This window comes from Pantherophis guttatus, chromosome 15 (genome assembly GCF_059756535.1).
Source record: "Pantherophis guttatus breed Tessera chromosome 15, ASM5975653v1, whole genome shotgun sequence".
Taxonomy (NCBI): domain Eukaryota; kingdom Metazoa; phylum Chordata; class Lepidosauria; order Squamata; family Colubridae; genus Pantherophis; species Pantherophis guttatus.
The window spans coordinates 10,355,001-10,377,665 of record NC_142077.1 but is presented as its reverse complement, the minus strand read 5'-3'; the positions used below and the strand labels follow the sequence as shown (position 1 = coordinate 10,377,665).

Here is a 22,665-nt window from a genome sequence, read left to right as displayed (position 1 = left end):
TGCATGCTCAAATGCAAAAGGGGAAACATTTCTCTTTTTGTTTCGATACAGTGAAAACGGAGCTTGGGGGGGGGGCTGCACGCAGCCAAAAACGGGGTGCGGGTGCGCTCCATTTTTGCTGGCAGAGGCACTGTGGGGCCAATCCTTTGCTGTTTCCAGGCTGGCCCCACGGGTTGGATCTAAGCACCCGGCGGGCCTGATCCGGCCCCTGGGCCTTGAGTTTGACACCTCTGCTTTAGGGAAACCCCCAAGGTGAGTCTACCTTACAGGGATGTTTCAAGGACGTTGAAAAAAGTGGCCATGACAAAAATTTTGACTTGAGACTTAGAGATAAAGCATGGTGTTTTTGTTTTTTTTCAGGGAACGCATTCAAGGCAGAAGGATTGGCATGCAACTCTTTGCATGATATATATATATATGATCAAGATCGCAGATCGCAATGCCATTATGGGCTCCCTGATTTTGGAACAGAATCTATTATTGTTATTGTTAAACTTCAATTCGATTCACAATCTGGGACTGGTAAAAACTTAACAGTTCAAAGTCAGGGGGTGAAATGCTACCGGTTCGGACCGGTTCGCCCGAACCGGTAGCAATGGCGGCAGGTGGTTTGGAGAACCGGTAGCGACGGCAGCGTGAGGCTCCGCCCACCCACCCAGTCATCGTTACTTCCTGGTTTTAACCAGGAAGTAACCTGTTTTATTCCCTCTGCGCATGTGCAGAGGGTCCTTGCGGGCATGTGACGCATGGCGCATGCACTTCCGAACTGGTACGGAAGGTAAGTAGATTTTACCCCTGGTTCAAGTCCTAAACAAGGACCTACGAGCTGTTAAGGTAACGCCTGAGTATGTAGGCAGTTCCAAGTCAGCTGTTTTTTGGTTTTTTTTTTGCAAAGTCAGGATATTCAGGTCTGGTAAGTTCAAAATTTCCCATGTATCTAAGCAGCCCTTTGGGTATTGCTCCGGGGGCTCCTATTACGATTGGTTTCTTCCCCCACAATCGCTCGACTTCAATTTGCAAATTGCAGTATTTTGTGATTTTTTTTCCCTCTTCAATTTGTGCATCACTTGGTATACCAATTTTTTTTTTTTTATTTTATATGCCACCCTTCTCCGGAGACTCAGGGCGGCTTACAATGTGCTCAGCAATAGCCTTCATCCTTTTGTATATTTATACAAAGTCAGCTTATTGCCCCCACAACTGGGTCCTCAATTTACCTACCTTAGAAAGGATGGAAGGCTGAGTCAACCTTGAGCCTTGGCGAGATTTGAACCTGCAGTAATTGCAGGCAGCTGGTCTTAATAACCAGCTTAATAACAGGGTACCTTAGACCACTGTACTACCAAGGCTCTGATATTAAAGAATCAGACTTTTTTCTTTTCCACAGTAGCGATGCCAGGCGTGCTGTGGGCCAGAGGTCTGTCTGTTTGGATCCGAAAGTCCCACAGGATCTTGAATCTATTATTTAATCTTCAATTTGATGCACAGTCTGGGACTGGTAAAAACTGAACAGTTCAAGTCCTAACCCAGGACCTAGGAGCTGTTAAGGTAACGTCTGAGTATATAAGCAGTTCCGAATAAAGTGGGTTTTTTGCATTATTATTGTTGTTATCACCGTGTTTTCCCGAAAATAAGACCTCGTCTTATATTTCTTTGAACCCTGAAATAAGCGCTTGGCCTTATTGCCATGCGCTCAAAAGCCCGATTGGGCTTATTATCAGGGGGTGTCTTATTTTAGGGGAAACAGAGTATTATCATTATCTTTATTATTCCTCCTCTTCCTCTTCCTCCTCCTTTTCCTCCTCCTCCTCCACTTCTTCTTCCTCCTCCTCTTCCTCTTCTTCCTTTTCCTCCTCCTCTTCCTCCCTTCCCTGGTTTTATCCTTAACCCTCAAGTAAGTCTCTTTTCAGCTGGCAGGCTAAAAAACGGGGATATGCATTAAAAACCCTCCTCTGCAAATTCCACTGGAATTTTTCTTTCTTTCTTTTTTTGGAAAAGGTGGTGGGGAAGGGAGGAAAGGAGCTGAAAGACGATGCAGTGGGGGGAGGGTGGGGGGGGTTGGAAGAGGAGGAGAGGAAGGGAGGTTAATCCGAGTTTAATGCTCTGGTGCAGTCTACAACGAAGAGGTTTGGTGCCGTTATCTCTGTTCAACATTTCGGTCTCCTTGTATTTTTTACCCAGCCAAATGGTTGTGGGGGGAGGGGGTGGGGTAGGGTGGGGGTGGGAGGGTGGGGGTGGAGGGATTGCGAATGGTGGCAACTCCTGACGCCTCCAGGAATATATGGCTTTTAATATCTAATAACTTTAAACTCTCCCCCCTCCTCTCCTTTCCTTTCCCACCCAATACAGCTTCTAAATCTGTTTTCCCCCAACTCGATGACGATGATGAGGATGGGGTTCTTTTGAAGTATTTGTCTCATCTTTTTCCAGCCCCTCTTCCTCGTCTTTCTCTTTTAAATAACCAAGAAGCGAATGGCAAAAGGAGAGAGGGAGAGGAAAGGGTATATATATATGTATGTATATATATGTGTGTGTGTGTGTGTGTGTGTTTTCTGAGGTTTTCGCAGGTATTTGTATGTAGGTCTTTGGTTATTCGGGTTTTCATTTGCTCCTAGAAGCACGAAGCCGAAAACACCAGCCTGAAGATGACGAATGAGACTTTGTCGAAATGTCGCCAAGAATAACCCGAATAACCAAAGACCTACATATATATATATGAGTTGTTGGTTTTCAGCAAGATACAAAAAGCCCAGAAACTTGTGAATGAGATTTCACAGAACTAGGGCTGCAGAACATCTTAGCTTACGTAGGTAAAACCTGATATATATATATGTATGTATGTATGTATGTATGTATGTATGTATGTATGTATGTATGTATGTAAATAATATAATTCCTTTAACCACACCGCTGCAGGAAAAGCAGAGGGAATTTAAAAAAAAAAGCTACCTCCAGTTCCATTTTTTCTTGTTTAAAACACAGAGGAGAAGAGGGAAAAAAATGATTGACTGACGGGAAAGAAGATGGATTCAAATACCCACTTTCTACAAGCTTGCTTGTCCTGTCCTGGCTGAGGAAGATAGGTATTCATCCGAAGGGGAACATCTACCCATTCTTCAAGGCATCCAAGCCTTTTGGATCAATTTTATGATGAGATACTTTTTTGGTGCCGGACGTAAAATCCCTTTTCTCTTCTCTGGCCCTGCCCGAAACTTGGGGGGGAAAAACCCCAGGACTTTTTAATAAGCAAAATGTACATTTTCTGTCCCAAATTCCTCACCTCTCCACAGTCCGTTTGATCACGCAGCCTGTTTAATACCAGAAGGAGTGGATTTTACTCTATGAGCTGGCAAATTTCGGATGTGGTTTTGTTGAAAAAGAGGGCGCCATCCTGCTAAAAAATGCAGGAGCTGAGCCAGGCCTATGGATCCTGAGCAAAGGCACCCCATGGCGAAAAGATGGGGCAAAGGGTTGCCTCAAAGGAAGATGAACAAGGCAAGCTTGGGGCATTCTTACATGCTGCATCACTGAGCATCTTCACTCTGTTTTTATTCCATTTGTGCCCTACGACGACCCTATTTCCCTGGTAAAACACACCAAGAACAATGTTTTTTGGGGGGGCTGCGTGTTTTAGATGACACAAACTCCTGCTGGAAAACAACAATCCCACCCCCTCCCCATCTCTGAATGCAACTTGGTGGAGTTTCTCTGAGGGAAACCCAAATCTGCACCCCTGATATTGTTATCTTCAAAACAAACGAACAACAACGGCAAAAAAAGATTATTTTGTTTTGGGAATCAGCATTTCCCCAAATCATCCAGTTCCCTAGTTAGACTCGGCTGCCCCCCCCCCCCCAATTCTGCATTTCCCTGAAAAGGTTTTGCTTAGGGTTAAAGAAGTGTGCGAAGCTGCAGAGTTTTTGGAGAGGGCTTTGATTCCGAATTAGAACCTATAACTTCCGCTCCAAACTAAATACAAACGTCCAGGAAAATAAATAATATTTTGTTTTCTTGTTGTTTGGTGAAGCCACCTTTCCTGACATCTTGGCCTGTTTTAGGGCAGTTCTCCGCACGTGCAAAAGATTGGGGGATGAGCCCTGTATTCCTGCCCCCAGTTTTCTCTTCTCTTCTCTTCTCTTCTCTTCCCTTCTCTTCTCTTCTCTCTCCTCCTCTCCTATTCTAATTCATTATTCCATTCCATTCCATATTTTCTCTCTCCTCTCCTCTCCTCTCCTCTCCTCTATTCTAATTCATTATTCCATTCCATTCCATATTTTCTCTTCTCTTCTCTTCTCTCCTATTCTTATTCCATTCCATATTTTCTCTTCTTCTCTTCTCCTCCTCTCCTCTCCTCTCCTCTCCTCTATTCTAATTCATTATTCCATTCCATTCCATATTTTCTCTTCTCTTCTCTTCTCCTCTCCTCTCAATTCTAATTCATTATTCCATTCCATATTTTTTCTTCTCTTCTCTTCTCTTCTCTTCTCTTCTCTCCTATTCTAATTCATTATTCCATTCCATATTTTCTCTTTTTCTCTTCTCTTCTCTCCCCTCCTCTCTCCTATTCTAATTCATTATTCCATTCCATTCCATATTTTCTCTCTCCTCTCCTCTCCTCTCCTCTCCTCTCCTCTCCTCTATTCTAATTCATTATTCCATTCCATTCCATATTTTCTCTTCTCTTCTCTTCTCTTCTCTTCTCTTCTTTCCTCTCCTCTATTCTAATTCATTATTCCATTCCATTCCATATTTTCTTCTCTTCTCTTCTCTTCTCTTCTCTTCTCTTCTCTTCTCTTCTCTTCTCCTCTTCCCTTCTCCTTCCCTCTCTCTCTTGCATTCTTTCTTTCTTTCTTTTTTTGCCTCTTTTTCTCTCTCTCCCTCTTCTCTCTTCCTATGCATGTGACCCTCAAGGAAATCTTGGTGGCCACAGTGGATTTATGAAGATGCTTATCTACACACACACAGAGACGTGCCAATTAGTTTATGCAACCCTACAACTCTGACACCCCTTTTGCATCACCAAGTATCTTGCCATTCAAAGTTTCCAGGTTCAGGAGGAAAGGGAAAAGGGGAAAAGGGACTCGACCGGGTGCGAAAGACCCCCTTTGTTAGGGGCATACAACGTTGGGTTGGGTCACTGTTACCCTCGACTATGAGACTCACACCCAATCCTTTCCCTTCCTTCCCGTCTGCCAATTTCGCTGCCTTTTGGTTTCCTTCTCCTCCTCCAGGGCCCTTTTCCAACTTCCCTCTCTTAGGGTCTCCAGGGGCTTCTTACCACAACTTGCTAGCTCTGGGATCAGTATTAAGAGCCGAGGTGGCGCGGTGGTTAGAGCGCAGCACTGCAGGCTACTTCCGCTGACTACTAGCTGCAGTTCGGCAGTTCAAATCTCACCAGGCTCAAGGTGGACTCAGCCTTCCATCCTTCCGAGGTGGGTAAAATGAGCACCCAGATTATTGGGGGCAAGAGGCTGACTCTAAACTGTTTGTTTGTTTATATTATATTATATTATATTATATTATATTATATTATATTATATTATATTATATTATATTATATTATATTATATTATATTATATTATATTATATTATATTATTATATTATATTATATTATATTATATTATATTATATTATATTATTTATTTATTTGTTCGATTTATATGCCGCCCTTCTCCGGAGACTCAGGGCGGCTTACAATGTGTTAAGCAATAGCCTTCATACTTTTGTATATACCTGCTTAGTAGGGCTTTCGGGCCCCCGCCCAAGTGGTGTTGTTTTTTTTAATACAAAGTCAGCTTTTTGCCCCCACAATCCGGGTCCTCATTTTACCTACCTCGGAAGGATGGAAAACTGAGTCAATCTTGAGCCTGGTGAGATTTGAACTTGCAGTACTTGCAGGCAGCTGGCAGCTAAATGCTACTTAACAGCACTTTAGTCCGCTGCGCCACCAAGGCTCCTATAGTTTAGAGGGGGCTATAAAGCACTGTGAAGCGGTATATAAGTCTAAGTGCTATTGCTATTCTCCTTCCTTCCTTCTGTCCGTCCGTCCCAATGGTTAGAATACAGTACAGTAACTGCCCACAGCTAGGAGTTCGATCCTGACCGGCTCCAGGTTGACTCAGCCTTCCAATCCTTCCGAGGTGGGTAAAATGAGGACCCAGATTGTTTGGGGGCAAGAGGCTGACTCTGTAAACCACTTAGAGGGGGCTGTAAAAGCCCCGTGAAGCGGTATATAAGTCTTAAGTGCTATTGCTATTCTCCATCAGAGATGTGAATGGAACAACTGGGGGGGGGGGGGAACTCCGGGTCAAAAAAGGGAAAAAGAAAAAGAAAGAAAGAGGGAGAGAAAGAAAAAGAGAGAAAGAAATTAAGAGAGAGAGAGAGAGAGAGAGAGAGAGAGAGAGAGAGAGAGAGAGAGAGAGAGAGAGAGAGAGAGAGAAGGAATTAAATTTGCAAATCAGAGTTGAAAACCTGGTGGATCCCCTCCAATCCCCACATTTTCTGAAGGAGGAGGAAGGATGCTGCTGCTGCGGGGATGGTCCCAAGGCAGGTGGGAAATTTTGAAAGCCCAAAAACTTCCTTGGAGAAGCCCTAGCAGGGGTGGGTGGAAGGAAACTGGAGAAAAAGGGGGTTTCCTTGCGAGAAAGCTCCCCTGTTGTCTTTCGGGGTGCTCCCCCACCCCCGGTGCCTCCCATTCGCGGTTCTCCCTGGAGAGAGGAAACGGGGAGTAAATTCATTTTACGGGCCTGCTGGAGGAAAGTGGAGAGAGGGGATGGGGTGGGGGCCCTTGGAAACAGCCCCCTTTTTCTCAGGGGTGTGTATGTGTGTGTGGTGAAACACCAAATGGATTGTGAAATGCGGGGGTGATGGAAGTGGGGGGGGCATTACAGAGCCTTGGTGGCGCAGCAGACTAAAGTGCTGTTAAGTAGCACCAGCTGCCTGCAATTACTGTGAGTTCAAATCTCACCAGGCTCAAGGTTGACTCAGCCTTCCATCCTTTCAAGGTAGATAAAATGAGGACCCAGATTGTGGGGGCAATAAGCTGACTTTGTATAAAAAAAGAACACCGCTTGGGGGGGCCGAAAGCCCTACTAAGCAAGTATATACAAAAGTATGAAGGCTATTGCTTAACGCATTGTAAGCCGCCCTGAGTCTCCTCTCAGAAGAAGAGAAGAGAAGAGAAGAGAAAATATGGAATGGAATGGAATGGAATAATGAATTAGAATAGAGGAGAGGAGAGGAGAGGAGAGGAGAGGAGAGGAGAGGAGAGGAGAAGAGAAGAGAAGAGAAGAGAAGAGAAGAGAAGAGAAGAGAAGAGAAGAGAAGAGAAGAGAAGAGAAGAGAAGAGAAGAGAAGAGAAGAGAAGAGAAGAGAAGAGAAGAGAAGCAAAGAGAAGAGAAAATATGGAATGGAATAATGAATTAGAATAGAGGAGAGGAGAGGAGAGGAGAGGAGAGGAGAGGAGAGGAGAGGAGAGGAGAGGAGAGGAGAGGAGAAGAGAAGAGAAGAGAAGAGAAGAGAAGAGAAGAGAAGAGAAGAGAAGAGAAAATATGGAATGGAATGGACTAATGAATTAGAATAGAGGAGAGGAGAGAAGAAGAGAAGAGAAGAGAAGAGAAGAGAAGAGAAGAGAAGAGAAGAGAAGAGAAGAGAAGAGAAGAGAAGAGAAGAGAAGAGAAAATATGGAATGGAATGGACTAATGAATTAGAATAGAGGAGAGGAGAGGAGAGAAGAAGAGAAGAGAAGAGAAGAGAAGAGAAGAGAAGAGAAGAGAAGAGAAAATATGGAATGGAATGGACTAATGAATTAGAATAGAGGAGAGGAGAGGAGAGAAGAAGAGAAGAGAAGAGAAGAGAAGAGAAGCAAAGAGAAGAGAAAATATGGAATGGAATAATGAATTAGAATAGAGAAGGGCGACATATAAATTGAACCAATAAATAAATAATAAATAAATAAATTACTGTAATATATATATATATATATAAAAACTACTGTGTATAATACACACACACACACACACACACAGACATACAAACACCATCATTCGGTTTTCCTTCCACTTTTCTTAGGAACCAAAGAAGAGCCGATGCGGAGCGCATGGAGGAGAATCGGGGCCCTTTGCGAAGCCCCCCCCTCAAAAGGCGGCTTGGGGGGGGAACCCATCCCGTGCAGACCCCCCTCCAGCCTCAGCACTCCGGCCAAGGGAAGAGAGAGAGCGAGAGAGCCGGGCGGGCGGGTCCGCGCACAAAGGCGCCTTTTGCCTGGGCGTCTCGGCGACCCCCGGGCGGGCTGTGGGGAGGGGGAGAGAAAGCGCCCACCCACCCCCCACCTCCCGCCCCCTAAACAGACGGCGCGGGGGAGGGGAAGAGGGGGGCGGGCGCGGAATAATTTACTTTCCCTTTCTTTCTCCAACCCCCCCCCCCGCTTTTGTTCCCCAACTTTGCTCCGCGCGCGAGCCTTTGAATGAGAATAAGCGCGACCCCCGCCGCCGCCCCCGACCCAAAGGGGCGGCTTGCGAGAGACTGAGATGGGGAGGGGGGAAAGTGCGTGTGTGGAAAGAGCCGCCCCGGGCCCGCCCAGCCTCCCCCCGCCCCAAAACAGACGGCGCCGGCCGCCTCTCGCCCCCCCCCCCGAAGTTCAACAACTCGGCGGCGGCGGAGGGGAAGCGGGGAGGGGGAGAGCCGGCGGCCGAGGAAGAAGAGGAGGAAGAGGAGGAGGAAGAAGAAGAGGAAGAAGAGGAAGAGACGAAGAAAAAGAAGAGAAGGAAGAGGAAGAGGAGGAAGAAGAGGAGATGAAGAAAAAGAAGAGGGAAGAGGAAGAGGAGGAGGAAGAAGAGGAGGAGGAGGAGGCGAAGAAAAAGAAGAGAAGGAAGAGGAGGAGGAAGAGGAGGAGAAGGAAGAGGAAGAAGAGGAGGAGGAGGAGACGAAAAAGAAGAGGAGGAGGAGGAAGAGGAGGAGGAGACGAAGAAAAAGAGGAGGAAGAGGAGGAGGAGATGAAGAAAAAGAAGAGAAGGAAGAGGAAGAGGAGGAAGAAGAGGAGATGAAGAAAAAGAAGAGAAGGAAGAGGAAGAGGAGGAAGAAGAGGAGATGAAGAAAAAGAAGAGGGAAGAGGAAGAGGAGGAGAAGGAGGAAGAAGAGGAGGAGGAGGAGGCGAAGAAAAAGAAGAGAAGGAAGAGGAGGAGGAAGAGGAGGAGAAGGAAGAGGAAGAAGAGGAGGAGGAGGAGACGAAAAAGAAGAGAAGGAAGAGGAGGAGGAAGAGGAGGAGACGAAGAAAAAGAGGAGGAGGAACAGGAGGAGGAGGAGGAAGAGGAAGAAGAGGAGGAGGAAGAGGAGGAGGGGGGCTCGGCTGCCCCGACGCCGGACCTCGAGGTTCCCTGCGCCCCCCTCCCCACTATCGGCCCCGGAGAGACCGTAACGCCGGATTGGCCGGGCTTTTCCCACCGGCCGCCAACCGAGCGTCCCAAAGTCTTTGGGGAAGTCCTTCCCGGGGGTCTTTCCGACCCGTCCCGGAGGGGTTTCAGCAGCCGCTCAAGCCGAGCCGGGCCGGAGGGTCGGGGGCAGAGGGGCTTCCTTGGCCAGCCTTTTCCCGAAGGAGAAAAGGCTGGCCGCTTCTTGGCGAGGGTCCCGGCGGCAAGAGAAGCCCGCCTTGGCCAGGGGGGAAACCTTCCCTTGGCGACCCGCAAAATCCCTTTCGCGACCCCCCCCCCCACTCCCCAAACGAAAAGGGGGTTTTGTTTCCACCCACGTCGGCCGGCTGGAACAGAAAAGGCCGGCCGGCCAAACGCGAAATCGCGGAGATGCCTTCTCTCTCTCTCTCTCTTCGCCTGCCCCCCCCACAAACGAAATAGGGAAGGGGCGTTTTGAAAAAGTCGGGGGGGGGGGGAGAGACAAACGGTTTTTTCTTTTTTTAAAAAAAGTAGTTTTTCCCTTTGAGAGATGCGAAAAAGAAAAGAGAGGGAGGGAGAGAGAGAGAAAAAGAGAGAGAAAGACAGAAAGAGAGAGAGAAAGAAATAGAGAAAAAGAGAGAGAGAAAAGAGAGAAAGACAGAGAGGGAGACAGAGGGAGAGATAGGGAGAGAAAAGAGAAAGAAAGAGAGAAAAAAGAGAAAGAGAAAAAAGAGAGAAAGAGGGAGAAAGAGAGAGAGAGAGAGAGAAAAGAGAAAGACAGAGAGGGAGAAAGAGAGAGAGAGAGAGAGAAAGAAAAAAGAGAGAAAGATAGAGGAGGAGAAAGGGAAAGAAAAGAGAGAAAGACAGAGAGGGAGAGAGAAAAGAGAGAAAGACAGAAGGAGAAAGAGGGAGAGAAAGGGAGAGAGAGAGAACGAGAAAGAGAAAGAGAAAAAAGACAAAGAGAGAGAGAGAAAGAAAGAAAGAGAAAAAGAGAAAGAAAAAGAGAAAAAAGAGAAAGACAGAGAGGGAGAAAGAGGGAGAGAAAGGGGGAGAGAGAGAGAAAGAGAGAGCAAAAAGAAAGAGGAAAAAAGAGAGAGAAAGAACAAGAGAGAGAGAAAGAACGAGAGAGAGAAAGAAAGAAAGAAAAAGAAAGCGAGACAGACAGACAGAGAAAGAGAGAGAAGGGGGCTAGGGTTCCATTCGATTGCAAGACGACCCCCTAAATTCGTCTGACCTCCCCCCACCCCAATGCAGGCAGAATCCGTTTTCTTATAAAAAAAAAAAGAAAGAGAGAGAATTTAACGGGCGTCTCTCCTGGATGCCTCCCCCTCCCTTCCCCGAACGATATTCACAAATAATTGAATCTGATGTCCCCTGTCCCGTCTCTCCCCCCCACGCCCCCCCACCCCACCCCAGCATCCGTCAGCTGTCACGGGAGGTTCCTGGGGACCGTTTAAAAAAACCAGGAGAAGCAACACAGGCAGCGGAATTGATCTCTTTAACAGAGCCATTTAGGCAGGCGTGCGCGGCGGCTCTCAAAGCAAGTGATCCGTAGTGACTCCGCTTCCCAGCCGGAGACCCCCGCCCCCCCCTTTCAACTTTAAAAAAGAAAAAAGAAAAAAAAGTCCAAATCCCCCTCTAAACCCCCCCCACACACAATTTAAACACACACACATACTGCTCTCAATTTGGTAACACAACGCATCAACACCTTGGTGGGCCTCGCCACGCACGATGCCCCCCACCCACTCCCTTTCGCCCGGAATTCTTTTCTAAACACCTCTTTTTCATTTTTGATTAGCGGCCTTCGAGATTTGGTCTTTAAAGATCAGTCAAGCTTTCCCACCCCCTCCAAAAAAAAGAAAGGAAGGAAGAAGGAAGAAAGAAAGAAGGAAGGAAGGAAAGAAAAAAAAGAAAAAGATAGACAGACAGAAAGAGAACGAAAGAAAGAAGGAAAGAAAGAAAAGAAAGAGAAAGAAAGAAAAAGAGAAAGGAAGGAAGGAAGGAAGGAAGGAAGGAAGGAAGGAAAGGAAGGAAGGAAGGAAGAAAGAAGGAAGGATGGAAGGAAGGAAACAAAGAGATAGAAAGAAAGATAAAGAAAGAAAAAGAAAGAAAGAAAAAGAAAGACAGAAAGAGAACAAAGAAAGAAGGAAAGAAAGAAAGAAAAGAAAAAGAGAAAGAAAAAGACAGAAAGAGAAAGAAAGAAAGAAAGAGGAAGGAAGGAAGAAAGAAAGAAGGAAGAAAGAAAAGAAAAAGACAGAAAGAAAAAGAAAAAGACAGAAAGAAAAAGAAAGACAGAAAGAGAATGAAAGAAAGAAGGAAAGAAAGAAAAAGACAAAGAAAGAAAAAGAAACAGAAAGAGAAAGAAAGAAAGAAAGAGAAAGACAGACAGAAAAAGAAAGAAAGAAAGAAAGAAAGAAAGAAAGAAAGAAAGAAAGAAAGAAAGAAAGAAAAGGACAAGAGATTTCCCTCTGGGGGCCAATTTGCGTCTCTTCCAATTTTATCCGTAATTCTCGGAGTGAAATTGCGGGGAAGAGGGGAAAAAAAACCCTTTCCCCTGCCTTCCCCCTTCCTTCCCTATTTCCCAGCCTTCCCCCCCCCCCCTTTCCCTTTTCGGCTTCCTTTTGTTTGATTTTGGAAAATAAAAATAATAAAACGACTTGCACGGGATTGATTTGGCTTTTGAAAATAAAACAAAACGACTTAGGTGGGATTGATTGGGACACTTCGCGATGCTCCGCATTGTGTCAGATGTGGAAACGGTCCTTGCCGATCCTGCCTTTCCGAATCGTTTTATGATTTTCTTTAAAAAAGAAAACCAAGGCGGAAGTCCTTAGGAAGAAGCGTGCCGTTTGTGTATTTGTTAATATCTAAAACTTATCTCAGGATGTGTTTCTTTCTTTCTCTTCCTCTCTCTTTCTCTTTTTCCCTTTTCTCTCTCTCTTTCTCTCTTTTTTCTTTTTCTTCTTCCCTTCTCCCTCTCTCTTTCTTCTTCCCTTGTTCCTCTTTCTCTCTTTCTCTTTCTCTTTTTCACTTTTCTCTTTCTTTTTCTTTTTCCCTTTTTCATCTCTCTCTCTCTTTCTCTTTTCTTTTTTCCTTCTATCTTTCTCTCTTTTTTCTTTCCCTTTTCCCTTTTTCCTCTCTCTCTCTTTCTCTTTTTCTTTTTTCCTTTTTCCTCTCTTTCTCTCTTTTACTTTTTCCCTTCTTTCTTTCTCTCTTTTTTCTTTTTCTTTTTCCCTTCTCTCTCTCCCTCTTTTTCCCTTTTTCCTCTTTTTCTCTTTTTCTTTTCCCCCTTTCTCTTTCTTTCTCTCTCTCTTTTTCTTTTTCTTTTTCCCTTCTCTCTCTTTTTCCCCCCTCTCTGTTTCTCTCTCCCCCACATTCAAGAATTTAAGAGTTTATTATAAATATTTAATTTTGTTGGTTCTCCATTATTATGAAATCAAACATGGTTTTTTAAAGTGTGAAATAGAATTTTTTTTAAAAAAAAAAAATCCTCCCCCTCCCCCCCAGTTTGTAGGCTTTTTGGCCTCGACCTGGGAAAGGAAATGTAAAAATTTTCTGAAATCCCAAATGTCTCAAGAATTTATACAGTGCCCCAGTTGAGCGAATGAAGAAGTGTGTTTAATAACTCTAGGCCTCAACCACCAATGCAAAATAAATTATAAAATAAGTAATTTTTTTTTAAAAAAATGTATTAATTTCTGCTAAGGGTTTTTTTTTTTTTAACCAGAAAATATACTAACCCTGATGGTCTTCTAGAATATGAAACAGGTAGAGAAAGAGGTAAATTGGTCTTAAATATACTGTACTTTTTTAAAAAAAAATCTGATTTCTTAGAGCTTTAAAATATTTCGCGGGGGGGGGGGAGGGTAGTCTTGTATCGCTACTTCCCAAGATTTTGCATAGTTCCAATGTTGTTAATATTTAGTTAATTCCTTAAAGGTGTTGGAAAAAGACATCCAAGATTTTATTACTTTCTCAAAGGTATTTGAGAAATACCTTTGAGAAAGTAATAATACCTTATTCTATCTTAAATGTCACCTGTCTGAGAATGTCTTCGTAGATTAAAGCAAACAACTCATTTCCTCAAAAATATATAACATTTTGCAAACTGCAGATCCAAATTGAAACCAAACACACCCTTATGCACAACTGATTCTTGTTCGTTGTTTTACACCGATTTCTCTGTCGTGAAATTGTAAGCTGCTTGGGGCAGGGAGCCAACAATTCTTATACGATTTAAACGGAAGTATTCTGTTGAGCTAGCCACCGGGATGAGCGAACTTGCTTGGAAACAAGTATACTTATTTTTGTTTAAGTGCTGCAACAAAACAACAATTTCAACATCGCGACAAAGGCATCGTGCAGTGGTTCCTTGTGTGAAAACTGCCTCTTCCCCAACCACAGAAAAATAGCCTCTCAGGGGAATCCGGTAAAGTAGAAATCTAGATAACTCAAAGAGTCCCGTGTGCAGAATTTAATGCAAACCAGTAACAAACTGAACAGAATACAAAACAACAGAGTTGGAAGGGACTTTGGAGGTCTTCTAGTCCAACCCCCTGCTCAGGCAGGAAACCCTAGAGCAGGGGTCAGCAACCTGCGGCTCTGGAGCCGGATGTGGCTCTTTCACCCCTCTGCTGCGGCTCCCTGGCACTCAAAATAGGCGTCACAACCACCAATGTGCGACACCTGCCAGTACACAATTTATTGAGCTTTTCAACCCCCAGTAGGCCAACCATGGATAAATCCAAGAAGAGAAAAGTTTCAGAAGAAAACAAAATGTTTACTTCAACTACATATGCTAGTTTTATGGCTGCTCAAGAAATCGTCAGGCACCGGAAGGGGTTTTGTGGCTCCCGGTGTTTTCTTTTCTGTGGGAAACGGGTCCAAATGGCTCTTTGAGTGCTTAAGGTTGCAGAATCCCTGCCTTAGACCAGTTCAGACAAATGGCTTTTTCTTGAGGCATTCATTGTCAAATCAGCAAGGGGAAAAAAAAAACCTTAAATTTATAAAAGTACACATTTCTTTAGAGAAGGAAAATCTTGAAAGTATCCAAAAAACTGATAGTTATAGAAATTTCTACCGATCATTGGGAAGAAAATAAATTAATAGAGTAAAAAGTAAAGTGGGATATATAGAAAGGCATCGCAAGTAGGAAACGTGATGTGAATTTCATTTACTCAGGAAGAAACAGTGCAGGGAAATTGAAAGGGGAACCTCTAAACTTTAAAAAAAAAAAGACAAAAGATTTTTTGGGAGGGGGGTTTCTTTTTAAGCAACGCCTACCTTTGTCACCCAAGATGCCATCGATGCTGTGCTTGGCCTTCTTCTCGCAGTCTTCCTCTTTCTTCTCGTGGTCCTCCTCTTCCTCTTTCTTCCCGAACTTGATTCGGAGCACACGGCTAATCGAACTCACTAAACCTCAGACAGTCAAAGACAGAAGAAGAACATATAAGCTGCTTTGGAAGGGAAGGGGAGGGGGGGCCAGGAGAAGCCCACCCAAAAAAACAGTGGTCTGGAATTGGAGAAAAGTTAGGCAAAAACATGACAAGATTCCGGCTTGATCTAGGTCAGGGGTCGGTAACCCGCGTGGCTCTGGAGCCGCATGTGGCTCTTTCTGCTGCGGCTCCCTGTCGCCGGATTGGCTCCACAATTAATAGGCCTTGTGGTTAGGACAGGTAGAGGAAAAAGGACACTGTGCTAGGAAGAGACTCTATGGTGAGGGGAATCCAACTTCCGGTCGGCTCCAGAATTGACCGTTTGGGGGGGGGGAGGGATTCCGATTGTGGCTCTTTGAGTATTTAAGGTTGCCGACCCATGATCCAGATTTTAGATGGTCACAGCATCTTCGGGGTGCTGGTTTGGCCATTAACACTAGAAACATTAACACGGTTGACCAATCTGAGGTTGTTGGGCTGGCAGCTTGTGGGGAGGAAGGCCTGTCCTTTGGCTGAAGATCTGAGCCAATCAAGAAATTCATTCAATGGCCAACCCAAATGGATTAGTTCCTTTCTACACCTGGTTATCTGCCTCCCTGTCCAGAGGCCACCTCCAAGACCCTGTGAAAGCAGGACACCTCAATCCATTTGGCTGAAGGCCACCTTCTCTCCGCTATTCAGAAGAACAATGGTTCTCAGCTGGCATGCTGACTGAAAATAATTCCATGCCAAAACAAAAACAAAAAACAAACTCAGGATGCATTGTTTAATTCATCCATAGCATTTCCTAAAATGATCATGTCTGGAAGCTGAGGAGATGTTCCCACACGGAAGTTTATGTTTGCTTCTGGTTTGGAGGCTTCTATCGATGCAGCGGACTTCAAGGGTGCCACCAAACTCTTAAGATGTCATTTTAGAAACACCCAAAGAAACAGACAACTGAATATCATCCATGCCTCTTCCTGGTCAAACTTTTGGCCAAATGTTGAAGTCAGAATCCCTGGAGGAGGGCGGTTGGCAACCAACGGAAACATATTTTGACTTCTCTGTTTTGTAATTATTATTTATTTTTTTGCACCATGAAATGGTAAGCCACTCAGAGTCACGCTGCAGTCACACAACTCCAGATCCTTCGAAGCTGCATGCGCACACACAAGAAAAAATGGTGCTCCAAACACTCGAAGGACGGAGCCAGAAATCAAATTGGATAGGTAAACAACAAACCCACGGAAACTCACCAGGCCTAAGTGCTTCAGCTACCCATTTAATTGTGATGGATTATTAATACGTCCCGCGCTTCTGTAAATGCCACCCGTCTAAAATAAAACAGCCGCCTTTACACATTGCTATTTAATCCCCTGCCGTTTTGAAGGATAATTCCTTCTTGAGTAAACATGGTGCTTTCTTGGACGCGACAATATTATCTGTTCCTGTGTCAAGAGGCTCAGGAGGGCTGATTGATTTATTTATTGCGCACAATTAATATTCTCGGGCGGCAAATGCTAACGAAGAAGGAATAAGATGACAAGCAACAGGAGCGGGGTTTTGAATGCACTTGTAGTCAACAAATACACACACATACCACAGCCCAACGCGAATCTTTTTTTTTCACTTTGCTACAGGATCTCCGATTCCCTTGCCTGCAAGTGATTATTTTCAGGATAAAAAGCAGAACCATGAAACAAACGGGGTGGGGTGTGGGGGAGAGACCCAGAAGGGCTATCAAGGCCTAGAGAAAATTGAAAAAAAGAAAAAAGAAAAAGAGAGAGATCAGCTCCCTCGGAGCATCTCAGAAACCCTTCCTGCCTTTTAACAAACCTCGGTCCTAATAAATACATCAGTGTGGGATAGAGACCACAAGTGGCTTTTGAAATGGTTGGAGGCTCATATTTTGGTTGTCAGTTAAGATTACTGTTTTTTTAAACGTTCTGCTTACTGTCGACAGGCCTTCTTTCCAGAAGGTGAGATAAACTCCGCATGGATCACTGAACACATATATTAATAATCAAGTGAGGTTTCCTTCCTATTTCTTAAGGGTCTGTGGGAAGCTTAGCAATCCATCTTTCATTGTAAATTAAAAAAAAAAAAACCCCACATGTGTGAATACGCACGTTGTAAAAGAGAGGTGTTCAGTAGACATTCCTGCAAGGAAATTATCTTGAACATCTTGTTGCTGATGCTTATTTGCATCAGAGTAAGACTGGACTTTAAGCCGGTTCTCCAGCCAAACCATTTCAGGCAGGGCCCTAGAAATTTTTCTGGGCCTCCCTCTTTCTCTTCGCATGCCTGCTTTTTTTTTTCAATGGTCTCCTCTTTTTTTTTTTTTTCTTGATTTCGTTTTCTTACGAGGAGAACAAATTCAAAATGTTAAAAAGCAAGTTTTTAGTTTTTTCTGCAAGGGACATCGTCTTCAAATGGCCGCGATAAAAAAAAATCTGACTTGCAAGCGAGGGGGAAATATATATATATATATATATATATATATATATATATATATATATATATATATATATATATATATATATATATATATGTATATATATATATATATATATGTATATATATATATATATATATATATATGTATATATATATATATATATATATGTATATATATATATATATATATATATATATATATATATATATATATATATATATATATATATATATATATATATATATATATATATATATATATATATATATCTTGCCATTTTGATAATACTACACTGAAGTTTAGGCTAAAGAGGTTGGCTACGGATCTCCATTTAAAATGTCAACCATAACCGACGATAAAGAAGAAGCTGAAATGGCTTTCTAGATTCAAACTTCTTCAGATGTTAGAAAGTCATGTCTGAATGTGGCCCATGCCATTGTCTACCAGGAATGGTCCTAGTTTGCTCTCCAGGGATGTGAACTTCATCGGAAAATCTATGGCTGAAGGAAAATGCTTTTACTCCCAGGCTGAAATGGTACAGCCCAAATTCTGGTGAAGATTAAAGAAAGTTTCTGAAAAGCCAAGAGGACTTCTGTAGAGTGGATAGAAATATACCTGGGCTAAGTTGCTAGGACTTTGCTCCATCTTCAATTAACCCAATATTCTGAGCCTACACAGTGCTGAGCCCAAAATTAAATATATGGTTTGGGTTGGTTAACGCAAAGTGAAGTTCCAGATGTTGCAAACCCAGTTCTTGTGGCTCAAGAATTTGTGGTGAGTTGGCTCAAACTCACACTCATGAAGGAAGTTGGGTTAAACGGAGTGAAGTCCTGTTACAAGGTTTTCCTCCTTAAGCTGAAGGATGTTTGCCACTGTGGAGCTGGGGGCCGGAAATACAGAATTGAAAAATCTTAACTCTACGGTCTGGCTTCCTTCTCACCTGAAGGGACCGTGGTCCTGTCACAGTGGCCATCTTTGAGTAGCCGGTCTCGGATCTCCCAGCTAAACATGCCAGGATTCTCCCGCTTGTATTCTTCGATTTTTTTCTCCACGTCTGGAGTGGCAACCTGCTTTTGGGGTCAAGAGGAAGGAAGGAAAGGAAGGAAGGAAGGAAGGAAGGAAGGAAGGAAGGAAGGAAGGAAGGGTGAAGAGAAAGAGAAGGAGAAATGGAGGGAGAACAGAGAAAAGAGAGGAAGGAAGGAAGGAAGGGTAAAGAGGAAGAGAAGGAGAAATGGAGGTAGAACAGAGAAGAGAGAGGAAGGAAGGAAGGGTGAAGAGGAAGAGAAGGAGAAATGGAGGGAGAACAGAGAAAAGAGAGAGGAAGGAAGGAAGGAAGGGTAAAGAAAGAGGAAGAGAAGGAGAAATGGAGGGAGAACAGAGAAAAGAGAGGAAGGAAGGAAGGGTAAAGAGGAAGAGAAGGAGAAATGGAGGGAGAACAGAGAAGAGAGAGGAAGGAAGGGTGAAGAGGAAGAGAAGGAGAAATGGAGGGAGAACAGAGAAAAGAGAGAGGAAGGAAGGAAGAAAGGGTGAAGAGAAAGAGAGGGAGAAATGGAGGGAGAACAGAGAAAAGAGAGGAAGGAAGGGTGAAGAGGAAGAGAAGGAGAAATGGAGGGAGAACAGAGAAAAGAGAGGAAGGAAGGAAGGGTGAAGAGGAAGATAAGGAGAAATGGAGGGAGAACAGAGAAAAGAGAGGAAGGAAGGAAGGGTGAAGAGAAAGAGAGGGAGAAATGGAGGGAGAACAGAGAAAAGAGAGAGGAAGGAAGAGTGAAGAGGAAGAGAAGGAGAAATGGAGGGAGAACAGAGAAAAGAGAGAGGAAGGAAGGAAGAAAGGGTGAAGAGAAAGAGAGGGAGAAATGGAGGGAGAACAGAGAAAAGAGAGGAAGGAAGGAAGGGTGAAGAGGAAGAGAAGGAGAAATGGAGAGAGAACAGAGAAAAGAGAGAGGAAGGAAGGAAGGAAGGAAGGGCGGGTGGGTGAAGAGGAAGAGAGGGAGAAACGGAGAGAGAACAGAGAAAAGAGAGAGGGAGGGAGGGAGAGAGGAAGGGAGAGAACAAAAATGCACTTTTAAATTCAAGTTCTACAGGCTACCAATGGACTGCCAAGTTGGTTTGAGCTGGGGAAGTCCATTCCACGCTCAACCTAGAAGGCCAACTTCTCAAGAAGGTTGGATCAGTCACCCTTCCTTCTCCTTCTTAAGAAAGGACAGGAGTAGAGGATGCTTTTCCTCTTCAAGGGAGAGGCCAGATTGTCCTGAGGTCTATTCAAGAGGAAATTTGAGCCTTTGAGTATGGGATGGCAGCAGGAAGCTGCTCCATCACGCTAAGCAGATCTTACTCCAAGGGCCGCCACCCAAGTCCTTGACATTCCCCCTCCTCTCCCTGCCAATCAAAGGCAAGGGAGTGGCATAAACCCCAGAATGGCCTCTCCTCACCTGGTCAGCTTCTGGGGGGGGTTCACCACTGCCCTCCCTCTCGGTCCTTCACTCACCCTGGGCTTGCTGCCACCGATGGCTCCCGGCCGGATGGATCCTGTTTCTTGGTACCGGCAAAGGATCTTGGAGACACAGCCATGGGAGACCCGCAGCTGGCGAGAGATGACACAGGGCCGGATGCCATGGTGCGCCATCTCGACAATCTTATGACGGATGTGGTTGGGCAGGGGCCGCCCATTGATGAAGACGCCTCCAAGTTGGTTGACTCGCCCTTGGCCCAGCGGGGTTGAGACTGCAGGGGGGAGGGAGGGAAAGGGGGAAAGGCGTCAAGGTGTAACCTGCCCAGTCTACAAGGGCTGCCCCTTCTTAGCCCCTAGACTACACAGCATCAATCATCCCTCCCTTTGCAAAATCCCGTGGAAGTTGATAAAGGTAGTCGGAGATGGCTCGGTAGCTCGGCTTCTGGCTTGAGAATTGGGGAAGGGTCCAGTCAAGACCCCGGAGTCCCCTCCCCCACAGCTTCCTTCTGAAGACCACGACGCCTCTCGGCGGACTTCCGATGGCAGCTCAACCATCTTGCTGTAAAGCTGATGGTGAAGAACACCCCCCTCTCCTCTTTCCTGGGGAGCAGCCAACATTTGCTTCCCCCTGCCCACTTTTATGGGGGGTGTATGTCAGTTCTTCCAGGTGGAAAACTGCAAAGTGGGGGGGGAGGTTCTCCTCTCTCCCCTCTGCTCCTCCTTGGAGGAATTCTCCAGACAGAAAAAAAGGGGCGCGAAAGCAGCTGCGTCCTCACCAATCCTGGGGAGAGTGAGGGGGGGCAGCTTCAACTTCCAGAACGCTGCCCCCCCTCACCCCCCCCCACACAATTTCTACTAGCTGCATTTCCCATCCACCCGGTCTCTGCACATACTTTGCATTATCTTTTTGGGAGGGCAGAACGACGGACTCCAGGTGCCTGGAGCCCCCCAGCAACCAGCACTGGTTTTACCAGGAAGATGCAGACTTCTCTCCCTCCCTCTCTCTCTCCCTCCCTCCCTCTCCCTTTAGAAAAAAGAAGTACCCTGCCCTATTCGCAGGAACGGGGATTAGAGACAATTGGAGGGGATGAGGTGGGGCTATGCAGTTGCAGCCATTAAAAGCCCCCTGATTAATGGCTTGGGTGGTGGGGTGGTGGGGGAATGCCTCCTCTCCTCGGTCCCAGGGGTCTCCTCTTCCTACCAAACACAGAGGAGGAGGAGGGGGGGACTACGACGACCCCGCACCTCAACTCTTCTTGTGTATGCCGTCCCCTTCCAGAGTCTGGTGTGAAGGCAGTTCCTTCTCTGTTCTTTTTTCCTGTTCTCACCCCCTACCCCCACCCCCATGGGTATCCCACCGGAGGGGCTTTGGGGGAAAAGGAAGGGGCGCCTCTGCTGCCTCTCCAAACTCTTTTTTAGGAGGAGAAATCGGCGGAGTCCGAAGGAGCCTCTCGTGACAAACGCAGAGCTAGCCATCCATCCAGGGGGGCCCAATCCACCAAGGTAGTCCGGGGCGCAGAGAGAGAGAGAGAGAGAGAGAGAGAGAGAGAGAGAGAGAGAGAGAGAGAGAGAGAGAGAGAGAGAGAGAGAGCGCTGCTGAATCTACTACACCAGGACAAACCCCTCGTTGGAGAAGCCAACGAGACATCCTTTTTCTCCTTTCGGTTGATTCGCTAAATTTTGCAAAAACCCCAAACGCAGGACCCACGGACGGACGGACGGGTAAACATGGCAAAATAGATTACCCCTTTCAAAGAAAGGAGGGGAAAAAAACCCTGTTCTGTTTTGTGTTTTGCAACCTGCAAATGAAAACGGAAAAAAAAACTCTTTTTGGGGAAAAATTAAAATGCATCCAGTAACATCTAAAAAGGGGGAAATTGGGAAAACTTTCTGCCAACAACTAGCTTTTCAGGCACGCGAGCCCTTACAATGATAATAAGTCACAATGATAATGATGATGATAATGATGATAATAATAATAGTAATAATAATAGTAATAATAATAATAATAATTTTTAAAAAAGAGAATAATACCTAGGATGCTGGCAGCAACCCGTATCAACCATTAGCACCAGTCAATGGTATTTGTGATGCATTTTTAAATGTTCAATTGACTGAGTTTCATGTTTAATGAATAAAAGCTAATAATAATAATAAGTTTCATATTTAATGAATAAAAGAAATAATAATAATAATAATTGTGATGCATTTTTGAATATTCAGTTGACTGAGTTTCATGTTTCATGAATAAAGTAAATAATAATAATAGTAATAGTAATAGTAATAGTAATAATAATAATAATAATAATAATAATAATAATAATAATAATATCATCATCATCATCATCATCATCATCATCCCAGGTTGTTGGGAAGGACTCAATAGATGGACAAAAATCTAGTCTAAACATCTGGTTGACCGTACCATGAAGCATTATTATATCGCCTCACTTTTTGCCAGACTGCTGAATACTGTTATGTCCAAGATGCCCACTCTTTAAGTAAACCAGAGTGCACACTTAACACGACCTCATTTAATTGATGTGGGTGTGCAAAAACCTGCCTTTTCATTCCTCCCTCCGCTACCCCAGAGTCCCTTTGGTGTCAGTCCTGGTTGTGACACAAATTCAACCAAGGTTTTATTGCCCCCCTGAGCATCTCCGGAGTGAGCGGCCATCTCCCGCTTCCCCTCCTCTGCTTTTCACCTAAATGTAAAGGTTTAGAAAGGTTTTCCCCAGAGTTGCTGTTGTTTTTATTTCCAGCTGTGCACCCAGCATACACATCTGGTTGCCGTTTTTTTTTTACCAACACCTGGTTCTCGCTTTCGGTTGGAGAAGTTGGGCATCCTAAAACACAAAATGAAAAAAAAGCTCCCCCCCACCCCCAAAATCTCCAGACACAGTTTTTTCCCCCTACAGATTTGAAAAAATCTTCTTGCCATTCTAAAACT

At 44.7% G+C, this 22,665-nt stretch overlaps 1 protein-coding gene across 8 annotated transcripts in view; it reads right to left on the bottom strand.

Moving 5' to 3' along the window:
- Nucleotides 1–22,665, bottom strand: part of PAX7 (paired box 7) — a 162,775-nt gene that overhangs the window by 129,694 nt on the left and 10,416 nt on the right. For 2 of the 8 annotated variants that reach the window (XM_087879101.1, XM_087879096.1), the window contains exons 2-4: nt 19,752–19,987; nt 18,207–18,336; nt 14,675–14,809 (exon numbers count right to left, since the gene is read on the bottom strand). In XM_087879101.1, coding sequence (XP_087735227.1) covers nt 14,675–14,809; nt 18,207–18,336; nt 19,752–19,987 — 501 coding nt within the window. The remainder of the gene's footprint in view (nt 1–14,674; nt 14,810–18,206; nt 18,337–19,751; nt 19,988–22,665) is intronic. The other 6 variants (XM_087879103.1, XM_087879099.1, XM_087879104.1 and 3 more) reach the window with 3 other exon arrangements.